A 14,516-nucleotide genomic window follows, 5' to 3' on the forward strand; every position below is an offset into this window, starting at 1 on the left:
ATATCGACGACATTTTCCTCGTTTGGCAGGGCAACGAGGTCCAACTTCTGTCTGCAATCAATGAACTTAATACAGTGAATGAACGGATTCAATTCACTCACACAATAAGCAAGACGGAAATTTCGTTCCTGGATGTACTCATTAAAGTATGTGACAACCGATTCACAACCTCAATCTACACCAAAGCAACAGACCGCAATAATTACTTGCATCACAAAAGTTTTCACCAACCCAGCCTTAAGCGTCATTTACCATACTCTCAACTACTAAGAGCCAAGCGCATTGCATCGACAGAAGAGTTGTACAAAGAAAACAGTTCCAAAATTATTGACAAGTTCCACCAGCGTGGTTATCCTAAAACTATCACACTCAGTGCTGAAGATAGAGCGAAACTCAAAAATCGTGAAGATCTACTAAAACCCACATGCAAAGTTCAGCATCAAGATACTCGACCTGTCTTTGTATCCAAATACTCCACTCATTCTTGCCGAATCAAAGAGGTTATTTGCAAACACTGGACACTACTACAATCAGAAATGGACTTCAACCAGATCTTTGAGAGGCCCCCTATTTTTGCATACCAACGTACCAAGACCATACAAGCTCTAATCAAACAACCTACAATTGTAACCAACACCATGTTTAAGGGAACTATTCCGTGTCATAACTGCTGCCACTGCAATAACATAATACTTGGATCCAAAATGACCCACCCAACCCAAGGAACTCCCATCAACCTTCAAGTTAATGCTACTTGCGACACAAGCAATGTAGTATACATGATCAAATGCCCATGCGGTTTACCGTATGTGGGCAAAACTGAGCGAAAAAATTAAAGTAAGGTTGAATGAACATCGGAGTAATATCCGCACAAAAAATTTGAAGTCAAACATTGCTGCACACTTCATACAACAGTCACATAACCCCAGTCAAATTTGGTTCCTAATCTTGGAAACAATAGAAAAAAAGCCTCATAAAGACAATAACAAACATCTTCTTCAACGCGAACTATATTGGATATATCGCTTGCAGGCTACACAGCCAAAAGGTTTAAATGAAAGACTAGAATTTAGTTGTCACTTGTGAATTTCTGACAATTGTACACTTTATCCAGTTCGTGTTTTTTGATCTCTCTTACTGCTGTGACCAATATGGTTTTTGACTATCTAGTTTCGCCTTTTCTCCTTATTATTTTTTTATCTAATGACAATTTTGTATATTGCCACTTATGTACGCAACGTTCCACCTTTTTCCTATTTTTTGTTATACTCTAGACCTTTGATTTGATCACTTTATGGTCTATGTATTATGTATCTTCTCACTCCTCACTTCTCACTTATTTCCTCATTTTCCATTTTTTTCATTTTTTCTACTTTCTATCTCACACCCATGCAATTACATATTCCAACTTTCTGGTTATATCTTTATCTACAATTTTTGGGGGCATCACACGCTGTTTACTTCTGCAATGCACATAACAGTTCACATACGGAAAGTCTTTTTTCTATGCTCATCTTCCTTTGGGAATATACCTATGCACCACGCATGCGCGGCGTCTTCCGGGTTCACGGACAGCCGGGACCTGGCTTTCTCCGCTACACGGTTTTACCGATGCTTCTTCTTCCCACAGTTAACGGGTGAGAATTTGTTCAGTTCGCGTTAAACGCACTCGCTTTGCACTTTTGCCGGCTGAACACCGAGTTTGGCTAATTCACTGGGACTTTTTGTTTGTATTTTGGCTATTGTCTATATTACGGCTATTGGTTTCTTCTTTATGACCACCTTTTTTCCCTATGAGTATTATTCAACCATGCATCACCCTTCTACTATCACTACCCTTTAGGCTTGCACGCTCTCATTAATCGCGCACTTTATTCATTCTTTATATGTGTACGCGCTCTTTAATCGGCACTAGTATCTTTAGACACTGTTCCATCACTCACTCTTTTCGTGTTATTGGCACTCATGATTCCTGTCCTTATTCTTATCTTGAACATGCACTTCTGCACTAGTTACGTTCCGACTCTAGGTACGACTATTACTTGCATCTCATTTATTTCTTTGTATTTCTGGCTCCTTTGATCTAGTATCGTTACAAATATGTACCTTTTACCTTTCTAGACCCCCTGAAGAAGCGCTTTTCAGCGCGAAATGCATCGGGGATTTGACAATTTGTGGAATAGTGATTTATAGATCTACTATGGACAACTAATGATGGATAAGCTTCTATAATTTCATCATATGATGTTAATATTATGGAATATTGGACAATTATGAAAAAAATTGCTACATGCATTTAGTAAACTATATACTCTACCTTGGATTACTCGTATTTACTTATACACTGCACACATTGTGCCTAAGAGTGCCCCGGGTTATTCTTACTCTCTGTAAGATTTTCGCAATCAATTGGTTACTAGCACCTCAGGATCCAGCAGGTGAACACCTGGTGTACCTATAAGATACAGACTTTGGTTCCAACTATTGAACACCATAACCACATCGGAGTGCTGCGGTCATCCTCATACCTTGCGTTATTTCCCTCTGGCTCACACCGCATTTGCACCCACAACAATTCTACAACCATGTCATACGCAGACATTGCAAACTTGACCAACAACAAGGCAGATGCTTTTGAATTCACCACCAACGATACCGACAGGATATACTCATTGATCCAAGAGCCAGACTATATTGCTTCAAGTACCGGTTCAGCGCAAGCTAACATTCGTCAACTACTATTCACAGCCAAACGAGAGATCAATCAGAGACTTCATGCCTCGACACTTATTAGATATCATCGTGTCCAGCGCATGCCCAGAGGTTTGCGAATCCCTCTAAAATCAACATTATGCAAAAACAATCCACGTTTTACGGAAAAATGGTATGGAATACTAAACAAGTGTTCACTTGACCTTATCCTTTTAATAGTCGAAGAGCTATCCAAACTCTTAGAAGAACTTGAAAACGAGGTCAAACAACTAAAACATGAATTAAGTCAAAAAATGACATCAGAAGAATTGGCAAGTACATTAGAGGACATCGACATTCAATTAGATAAATACATAAAGGAAATTATTGAAAGAAAACTAAGAAAATTCAAACGCGACACTGTTGACTACAAGCTAGGTGAAGTCTATAACTGGGCCGAAATTTATGCGACTAGAAGACAAAATCGTAATCAACCGAATAGATCAACAGATGGCGAAACATCGTCTTCAGAAGATTCTACCCGCACAATGCCTCCACGAGGCAGACCAAGGCAACAACCTGTACCCTCAGATAGTAGAACATCAGAACAACCTACTACTTCTAAAAGTACTACCGAATCAAGAAATAACTCTCAAACTACCACCACCGCGGAGCCTTTTTTAGAGGTAGGCCCCGAACTAATAGACGATCGAGGAGATGTAAACAACAGAGACAAATTGCTTCCACCAGCCAAATCGACCAGAAGCCACAAAATTTAGTGGTCAACATCTCGCAAATACCTTTAACTCAGGCACAAGAACAAGTCTTACAGAAAGGTATGAACTTTGTCCTCACCTATCAAACTAATGAACTAGATATTTCTATATCGTTCTATAAATTCATGAGAACACTACGCTTGAGACATTTTTTCGACAATATATGTGTACCACAAAACACTGATAACAAAGACACCCTGATGGGTTTACGTCCTCCCACCAATTTTATGGCTCCTATCAGCCATAAGGTCCTTGATGTATTTGAACGTGCGGTTCAAGAAGACTTACACACGCTTTTCAGTACTAGAAAAAACAATCAGAGCAATCTAACGATTCAAGAAAGGCACGCTCTTAGATAACTTGCCAACAATCAGTCACTCACGATTTGTAAAGCGGACAAAGGTGGAGCTATCGTAGTATTGGACTCCATATACTACCTTAATTGCCTTAAAGAACACCTACAAAATTCTGACTTATACATGTTGATGAATTCTGATTCCACAACCACTTTCAAAGAAACACTTACCATAATCGTGAACACAGCAGTGTCCTCCAACATTATCACTGACAGAGACAGAAGATTCCTTATCAAAAACTACCCACAGGTACCATATATTTATCTTGTACCTAAGATTCACAAAACCTTGAGACAACCGCCATTCAGACCCATTGTCAGTACCACCAATTCTATACATGCACCTACTGGAGCCTATATCGACAAACATCTACAAGCCAGTGTCAAGGGTATGAGTACGTACATTCAAGACACCAAAGACTTTTTGAACAAACTACAAAACATTGAGATTCCCACTGACCATACCATCATCTTGTGCACTATCGACGTTAACGTGTTGTACACCTCATTTCCCCACAATTTGGGGTTGGAAGCATTGGAGACAGCCTTAGTGCAAACATACAAACCCTTGGAACTTCAGGTTTTCATAATGGAGTTGATGCAATTTATTCTACACCACAGCTATTTCAAAACCATTGACAATCAATATTACCTTCAACTATCTGGAGTAGCTATGGGCAACTGTGCTGCTCCAGCGTATGCTAACCTTTTCATGTATGCATTTGAAAAACAACACATCCTGCAAAATTCTCTATGGCAACCTTTCTTGCATACCTACTTTCGATATATCGACGACATTTTCCTCGTTTGGCAGGGAAACGAGGTCCAACTTCTGTCTGCAATCAATGAACTTAATACAGTGAATGAACGGATTCAATTCACTCACACAATAAGCAAGACGGAAATTTCGTTCCTGGATGTACTCATTAAAGTATGTGACAACCGATTCACAACCTCAATCTACACCAAAGCAACAGACCGCAATAATTACTTGCATCACAAAAGTTTTCACCAACCCAGCCTTAAGCGTCATTTACCATACTCTCAACTACTAAGAGCCAAACGCATTGCATCGACAGAAGAGTTGTACAAAGAAAACAGTTCCAAAATTATTGACAAGTTCCACCAGCGTGGTTATCCTAAAACTATCACACTCAGTGCTGAAGATAGAGCAAAACTCAAAAATCGTGAAGATCTACTAAAACCCACATGCAAAGTTCAGCATCAAGATACTCGACCTGTCTTTGTATCCAAATACTCCACTCATTCTCGCCGAATCAAAGAGGTTATTTGCAAACACTGGACACTACTACAATCCGAAATGGACTTCAACCATATCTTTGAGAGGCCCCCTATTTTTGCATACCAACGTACCAAGACCATACAAGCTCTAATCAAACAACCTACAATTGTAACCAACACCATGTTTAAGGGAACTATTCCATGTCATAACTGCAGCCACTGCAATAGCATAATACTTGGATCCAAAATGACCCACCCAACCCAAGGAACTCCCATCAACCTTCAAGTTAAAGCTACTTGCGACACAAGCAATGTAGTATACTTGATCAAATGCCCATGCGGTTTACCGTATGTGGGCAAAACTGAGCGAAAAATTAAAGTAAGGTTGAATGAACATCGGAGTAATATCCGCACAAAAAATTTGAAGTCAAACATTGCTGCACACTTCATACAACAGTCACATAACCCCAGTCAAATTCGGTTCCTAATCTTGGAAACAATAGAAAAAAAGCCTCATAAAGACAATAACAAACATCTTCTTCAACGCGAACTATATTGGATATATCGCTTGCAGGCTACACAGCCAAAAGGTTTAAATGAAAGACTAGAATTTAGTTGTCACTTGTGAATTTCTGACAATTGTACACTTTATCCAGTTCGTGTTTTATGATCTCTCTTACTGCTGTGACCAATATGGTTTTTGACTATCTAGTTTCGCCTTTTCTCCTTATTACCTCAGATTGTTCTCACCCCTTTTTTTATCTAATGATAATTTTGTATATTGCCACTTATGTACGTAACGTTCCACCTTTTTCCTATTTTTTGTTATACTCTAGACCTTTGATTTGATCACTTTATGGTCTATGTATTATGTATCTTCTCACTTCTTTCCTCATTTTCCATTTTTTTTATTTTTTCTACTTTCTATCTCACACCCATGCAATTACATATTCCAACTTTCTGGTTATATCTTTATCTACAATTTTTGGGGGCATCACATGCTGTTTACTTCTGCAATGCACATAACGGTTCACACACGGAAAGTCTTTTTTCTATGCTCATCTTCCTTTGGGAATATACCTATGCACCACGCATGCGCGGCGTCTTCCGGGTTCACAGACAGCCGGGACCTGGCTTTCTCCGCTACACGGTTTTACCGATGCTTCTTCTTCCCACAGTTAACGGTGAGAATTTGTTCAGTTCGCGTTAGACGCACTCGCTTTGCACTTTTGCCGGCTGGGCACCGAGTTTGGCTAATTCACTGGGACTTTTTGTTTGTATTTTGGCTATTGTCTAAATTACGGCTATTGGTTTCTATGTTATGACCACCTTTTTTCCCTATGAGTATTATTCAACCATGCATCCCCCTTCTACTATCACTACCCTTTAGGCTTGCACGCTCTCATTAATCTCGCACTTTATTCATTCTTTACATGTGTACCCGCTCTTTAAACGGCACTAGTATCTTTAGACACTGTTCCATTACTCACTCTTTTCGTGTTATTGGCACTCATGATTCCTGTCCTTATTCTTATCTTGAACATGCACTTCTGCACTAGTTACGTTCCGACTCTAGGTACGACTATTACTTTTATCTCATTTATTTCTTTGTATTTCTGGCTCCTGTGATCTAGTATCGTTACAAATATGTACATTTTACCTTTCTAGACCCCCTGAAGAAGCGCTTTTCAGTGCGAAATGCATCGGGGATTTGACAATTTGTGGAATAGTGATTTATATATCTACTATGGACAACTAATGATGGATAAGCTTCTATAATTTCACCATATGATGTTAATATGATGGAATATTGGACAATTATGAAAAAACTTGCTACATGCATTGAGTAAACTATATACTCTACCTTGGATTACTCGTATTTACTTATACACTGCACACATTGTGCCCAAGAGTGCCCCGGGTTATTCTTACTCTCTGTAAGATTTTCGCAATCAATTGGTTACTATCACCTCAGGATCCATGAGGTGAACACCCGGTGTACCTATAAGATACAGACTTTGGTTCCACCTATTGAACACCATAACCACATCGGATTGCTGCGGTCATCCTCATACCTTGTGTTAATTCTTAACTATAACCTGTCTGAAACCTATGGTTTTTTCAGTGAATTTCAAAGGATTTTAAATTCTAATTCCTAACTATAACATGTCTGAAACCTATGGTTTTTTCCAGTGAATTTCAAAGGTTTTGTAAATGACAATTTTTAAATGTATTAATTCTTATATTTATTTTTTTGATACCGATTTACAAAATGTTTTTAAGCTATTCATTTTTAGATATTTTATTTTTTAAATTACATTGTAATTACATTATACATTACATTACAAAATATACTTTCTCAGAATGAATTACTTTAGTTTAAATACTTTGCAAATAGGCAATAGAGTTTTAAGTACAGTAGTCAGAGTTGTTGCAATGGGCAACACAATTTCAAACACAATGCAACATTGAGCTGAATGGGAATTCTAGTTAAATGCAATTAGTTACTTTATGGATTACTTTTCTAACCACAGGACCGGATCCTAGATTCAGTCCTGGGACATCTCCTGTAAACAGATGAGTAAAAGCGTTTTGGTTACAGTAGTGATTTTTAAGAATATTATTGTATTTTAAAAGTTGACACTTAGAAACTTTTTCACATAGAATCACCAATGTTATCCTATGGGAGGAAATTCACTTAGAAAGTAAGTAGTGTAATCGTTACTTTTTCTTACTCAGTGGTGGATCCTGAATCCAGCACTGGTGCATCTCCTGTAAACAGTTGAAAGAATGTGTTTAAGTCATACAGGCGATTTTTAAGGAATATTTGTAGTTTGTGAAAATAGACCCTTAGAAACTTTTCTGATGAAAACCAGACAATGGATTCCTATGGAAGGAAATACAAGTTACTGGTAAGTATGGTTAGAATTACTTTTCAGGATCAGTACTGGGCTCAAAGATGCTGCATTGAGGTCTCTCCTGATAACAGGTGAGTAAATCGGAATTCGTAGTACATCCAGTAATCGACACAGAACTGCGTAGCAGAAAGATCCCCGGGGCAGTGTGGGGGGGATTGGGACCACTCCCACACTATTTTTTTTAAATGTCCCCAGGATTTGCCCCCCCCCCCCCCCCGGGGGGCTAATAACCTTTAAAGTGCGGGAGCCTGTGCTTCGGTTTTTTTTTCCAGCAGCAGGATGCACGGATCCTATGCACATCCAGCGATTTTTAAAATAAGAAAAAATGGGGGCCTTGTGGTCCTTGTGGGACCCCCTGAGCAGGCATTTATTGCTGAATACTGATTGAGTCGGGGGCAGCTTCCTCCTTCTTTTCCCCCTTGAGCTCCTTTTGTTTGTAAACCCCCTGAACAGGCCTAGGGGTCAGGGTGTGTATACCCTGCCCCCTTTTCGCATTTTGCGGCATTTGTGCCTCGGCGTAGAACCGAGGCACAAGATGGCTGCCAACACTTCCTGATTTGGAGTGTTGACAGCCAATTAAAATACAACTCGTGCATGGCAGGGTGTGCTTAGGGTACGCGGACCCTCAGAGCCCATAGATCTATAAATGCTTTTAACTGTCATTTTTTCAGGAACTACTGAACGGATTTACACCAAATAAGCAAAAGGCACGAGTCTGAACCAAGGGCTACCTCTTTACCAAATTTGGTGTAATTCCGTTCAGCTGTTCGGGCTGTAGCTGCGGCTAAAGGTCCTATAAGAAATTGCATGGGGAAAACGTGTTTTGGGACACCCCTTTTTCTCAGATATATATATATATATATAAATAAATATATTAAAACAGGGTTTCATCCCGGAGGAAAAAACAGTTGGTCACACCTGGAAGCCTCGTTTCAGTAGCTTTTTAATGAGGTTAAAACAAGCAGCTTGTGGCTTATGTCCGACATGTTTCGTTCCGCCTGGAACTTTTTCAAGGTAAGCCTTTGCTCAGCGTCACACCACAGATCAATTTTCAATGTCATTTTATTTGCCTCCAGTGGCATTCATTAGCGGAATCACTTCCTGTGAAAAATGCATTGTGGTACTTGTGGTCGTGCTCCGGTTGCAGACCCTGCATTACATCGTCCGAGTTCTTCACAAGTTGTTTTATTCGGTTTCGTGTCTCCCTCAGTGTTGTTATTGACAGTTAATTGTTTTTTGACACGAGAGGTCGGACAGTGCTTTGAAGAGCCTGTGATTCATTTAAAAACCCTCCAGTGGGTTGAGCACTGCGCTGCTGTTCTGGCGACGCTTGCTTCAAGTACCTCGGTAAAATGACCGGCTTCCTCGGGTCAGTCTGCATCAAGACTGACACCTCTCCAATGCAGAGATCCAGTCCTCGGTGGCGCCCTTCTCCCTTCTTCGGTTTTTCCGATTCTGCAAGGTGGCTCAAGGCGGGAGAAAGCTGGCGCTCTTGTGGCGGTGTGAGTCCATTCGGCTGAACCACGCCGATACGTATTAAAACAGGGTTTCATCCCGGAGGAAAAAACAGTTGGTCACACCTGGAAGCCTCGTTTCAGTAGCTTTTTAATGAGGTTAAAACAAGCAGCTTGTGGCTTATGTCCGACATGTTTCGTTCCGCCTGGAACTTTTTCAAGGTAAGCCTTTGCTCAGCGTCACACCACAGATCGATTTTCAATGTCATTTTATTTGCCTCCAGTGGCATTCATTAGCGGAATCACTTCCTGTGAAAAATGCATTGTGGTACTTGTGGTCGTGCTCCGGTTGCAGACCCTGCATTACATCGTCCGAGTTCTTCACAAGTTGTTTTATTCGGTTTCGTGTCTCCCTCAGTGTTGTTATTGACAGTTAATTGTTTTTTGACACGAGAGGTCGGACAGTGCTTTGAAGAGCCTGTGATTCATTTAAAAACCCTCCAGTGGGTTGAGCACTGCGCTGCTGTTCTGGCGACGCTTGCTTCAAGTACCTCGGTAAAATGACCGGCTTCCTCGGGTCAGTCTGCATCAAGACTGACACCTCTCCAATGCCGAGATCCAGTCCTCGGTGGCGCCCCTCTCCCTTCTTCGGTTTTTCCGATTCTGCAAGGTGGCTCAAGGCGGGAGAAAGCTGGCGCTCTTGTGGCGGTGTGAGTCCATTCGGCTGAACCACGCCGATACGTATTAAAACAGGGTTTCATCCCGGAGGAAAAAACAGTTGGTCACACCTGGAAGCCTCGTTTCAGTAGCTTTTTAATGAGGTTAAAACAAGCAGCTTGTGGCTTATGTCCGACATGTTTCGTTCCGCCTGGAACTTTTTCAAGGTAAGCCTTTGCTCATATATATATCAAGTAAAGGCTGAGAAAAAAAGAGAGGGTCCCAAAATTCAAAATCCCTGTGCTTTTTCCATACACTTATACATTTATTTTGCCAGGGCTACAGCCAAAACTGCTAAACAGAAATACACCACATTTGGCAGGAAGATAGATCTTGGTTAGCGGATTGTGCTCTTTGTGATTTTGTGTAAATCCATTCAGTAGTTATTTGACGATATTAAGGTTAAAATATAATTGTATATCCGGACTGTTGGGTCCACAAGAGTTCGAGAGAGTCTTGTAGGAGCACCAATTTAAACTTTGAGTGCTCTGACTGGCCCAGGGTGCTTTGTTTCCCTTTGGGCCATCTCTTTCCTGCAGGAGTCAGACTCCAGCGGGAGCAGGTGATCTGATTGGCTTCCAACATTTGTTACAGCCATTACAAGATTCAGGGGCTTAATCCCCTGTCTTGAAGTAATAAAATAAAAAGTGATATAAGGTGGCAGGGTAGAGATACCCTGCCTCCCTAGGCCCTATGGGTGGGTCCCCCACGGCCTCTAAGGTCTGCATGGTGAGTGCCCTGGGTGGGCACTGGGGCACCCACCTTTTTAAAAAGAAGGCCGTGGGGGTTGGGGTGCCCCGCGCCTAATAAGGCTCAGGGGCTAATATTAGCCCTTTTAATTGCTGCGAAGTTTGCAAAGGCACCAATTCACCTACAAGCTCCACCCGCTTGGCCTCACCCCTTCCACATTAGTAGTATGCAACAGTGTTCAACCATTTCCAGGCTGATGGACATTGTGTTTTCTTTACAATTGCACATAGAAAATAAATATGGAAGGCTTGATGGAGGTGAATGCATCATTGATTTATTGGAGCACCATCTTTTATGTAGTGACTGTCCAAGACAACTGGGTTCTTTCTTGCCATCTCCTCGTCTGAAAGCAGAGTCCATGAATCTTCCTTTTAATTGCTGCTGAGTATGCAAAGGCGCCAAATCACCTAAAAGCTCCGCTCATTTGGCCCACCCCTTCCACTTTAGTAGTAAGCAATGGTGCTGGCTCGGAGGGGTGGGGGGATTGGCCACAGGGCTTGGCCCTAGACCAGACTCTGTGGCCAACCCCCTGCTATGCACAGCCAAAGCAGTGTGCAGTGTAGGGTTGGCTTCCTGTGCCGTGCGCGGCTGGTGGTTGGCTTTACATGTTGTAATAAAATATTACTTCATGTTAAAAAAAAAGAAAAGAATAGAAATTCACTAGAAAAAGCAAAGGTTAAATGAACATTATAGTTGGGTGAATATGTCAATGACAACAATAATGTTTTGAACTAAAAAAAAAAAAACACACAAATTCACCAGTTATAGTTAGTTGAGCGAACAATAACTTGCACCTCCGCCATCCCCTGTTTAGGACCTCACATATTACATCACTCATGGCATGCTCTATGGCACCATTTATGACATCACTGATAACATGTCAAATGACAATAATTAGTGACAGAATGTACAATTCATAGAAGTAGGTCTGTTGCGACCCGTATCAATTGCAGCCCTCATGTCTGTTGTTGTCCTCTTATTTGGTCCAAGACTTTTGCCATTTTGGTTATAATGCTTATTTTCTTTCCCCTAGGTCTTCACCGATATGTGTGGGTGGTGTACGAGCAGCACGGCCCAATCAAGTGTGAAGAGCCTGTCCTTGGAAACCGCTCTGTTGACCACCGTGCCAAATTCTGTACATCAACCTTCCGTAAAAAGTACAATCTTGGAGCCCCTGTTGCTGGTACTTGTTTCCAGGCTCAATACGACGACTATGTGCCAGAGTTGTATGGACAATTAGGAGCAAAATAGTTTATATTTTCTTCTTTAAACATTAAGGCTATACCTAGACATGTGTAGTGAGACTCACAAATTTATCAATCTACCCATCCTTTTTTGTCAGATTTGGAGGTTCTGTCTAGCAAGTATAGAAAGTAGGTTCTCTAGAATTTTTGCCTCGTTTTATTTTAACCCCCAAAAAATAAGAAGAGCAAAATAGCCATTGTAGAGAAACTGAAATGCTACGAAAGATTCCATTCTAAGGTAAATCTTGGACTTCAAACTTGTTTGAGCGGGGTAAAGGGATAGTGGAATATTAACATGCTTATCAGTTTGGTCAAATTCAGGCTTCTTGTATAAATTTGACATGTTGATTTTATTAAGACATCATGCCGACCAGAGAATTCTGCAACGTTTTGGCCAAATCAATGTACTTTGAGGAGGATTTTCTAGGGGTATTTTGAAGTGTGACACATGTTGCCTTTCGGAGGATTTGAAAACAGATGAGGTGTTTACTTTTGGGAACTTCAGAACCGATTTGAGGCCACTAAAGCTTCTAGAATTTGTATCACTTCGGCGGGTGGGAATTTGATGGAACTAGTAAAATTTCCTTTAGGAGACATTTTAACAGCAAAACAATTGGATTAAATAATGTATTCTTCAAATCAAAAGTTGTCTCTTGAACTGTGCAGGCTTTTAACCCCTTAGCTGCGGCGGCTATTCCGCCGCAGTGCTAAGGGGGAGGGGGGCCGCGCGGCGCTCCCGTACACATGACGGGAACGCTCTGTCACAAGCCTCGGGTGGGCTGTGCTTGTGACGGAACGGTTCCGTCACAGCCCCGCCCGCCTAATAGAGCGCTCAGCACAGGCGCGGAATTTGCACAGCCCAGGCGCGGAATTCGCGCTGCACAGGCGCGGCGAGCTGGCTGTGACGGAACCGTTCCGTCACCAGCACAGCCCACCAGAGGCTTGTGACGGAACGGTTCCGTCACGAGCACGCAAGGGGTTCAAATTGTCCTGCAATCAATATTTTAGAGCAAAACAGTATTTCGACCCTTTGGCAGTGGGTTCTGGAGCCTACTCTCTTTTGACCAATGTGCTGGGTGATGTGGAGGACGGGACCCAAGACATAGAGGCTCTCTTGTCAGTGTTGTTTGAAGTAGGCACATCAACAACGGACACAGTGGCGGAAATAGGCTTTCAAAATGCTTTTGAAGAACAACATTTTATAAAGTTCTTGGGAGAAAGATTGATCAGGAGTTCAGTGCACTTTCACCCTCAAGTGTTATGTGTTTTAAGCGTGTCCACTTCAGGTCAAAGCCCATAAGCAAGTATTCACAAAATACACATCTTGCTACTAAAATCTTAAGAATCTCAGACAGTCCTTATAAAAGTTCCCTTACCTTAGGTTTACCATAATCTTAATGTAAACATTTGTAATCTTTTCACTCTCAAGTAGCTTCCATTACCTTTAACTACTTCACTCACTTTGCCAATATTACCACATCACTCTGACACTCAGTCAGTAGCCCAAAGTGTGTTTTGTGTCTCCCAGATGAAAAAGGTAACGAGTCCCTCGCCTTCCAAAACAGACACAGTGTGCAGTGTTATACAACACTATGTAATCAAGGGACTGCCTGAATACATCAAATTACTTTGCGGAAACAGAGAATAGCCCTTCTTTAAATCAGAAAATGCTCATTATAGTGTGACTTACTGTCCTTTTTTAGTAGGCTTGCCTACCATAGCTTTAGCATAACCTATATCTCACTTCAACAAATGTGTGTCGCTTGCCTCTCATTTACTTTGAGTTTTTTATATAGCTTTTCAAACGATCTGTAACAAACATTATGTCTGTCCTATTTTAATAAAAACGAAAGATGAACTCTGCTGTGGGCTGACCTTTTATTTTCTTGCATCTCAATAGTATTTCATATTCAACAAGTTCAGTGGGAAAAAAAGAGACTTTTACAGTTTGAAATTCTCCTGTATATTATAACAAATATAATATGCAGATTTCCGGCTCAAAATGTAAGAAATTAAAATGCATTCTATAGACGGGTTTAGTAATTGAAAGACACAGCACATTCGAATAAATGCTTTGCTGTTCAGACTGCCTTCAAGGTACTTCAGTTCCAAGAGTAACGATTTTTGTTTTCCTTTTTTTCTCCTGGTCGGAATATATCTTAGTCACAAGCTTACCCAGTGGACGTTAGATCAAAAACCCGTCTTCAGGTTTCAACAGAGCGACAACAATTTAAAGGGGCCATCTAGATAATGGTGTCACAATAGTTCACAAACCCCATACAGACATCAAGCAAAGGATCATTCCTGGACGCGTACTGTTAGTGTTTGTTAGTGACATAGGATTTGGTAAAGGCAACTGTGCAGGGAAG

The 14,516-nt window shown here is 41.1% G+C and overlaps 1 protein-coding gene across 1 annotated transcript in view; it reads left to right on the forward strand.

Annotated features, from left to right (window-relative positions):
• Positions 1-14,005, forward strand: part of LOC147679715 (phosphatidylethanolamine-binding protein 1-like) — a 97,966-nt gene extending 83,961 nt beyond the window's left edge. Inside the window, exon 4 of the mRNA XM_086943284.1 lies at positions 11,937-14,005. Within this exon, the coding sequence (XP_086799410.1) occupies positions 11,937-12,154 (218 nt within the window). The 3' untranslated portion in view covers positions 12,155-14,005. The remainder of the gene's footprint in view (positions 1-11,936) is intronic.
• The last annotated feature ends 511 nt before the right edge of the window (positions 14,006-14,516 follow it).

The sequence above is a fragment of the Lissotriton vulgaris genome, chromosome 11 (assembly GCF_964263255.1).
Source record: "Lissotriton vulgaris chromosome 11, aLisVul1.2, whole genome shotgun sequence".
NCBI classification, from domain to species: domain Eukaryota; kingdom Metazoa; phylum Chordata; class Amphibia; order Caudata; family Salamandridae; genus Lissotriton; species Lissotriton vulgaris.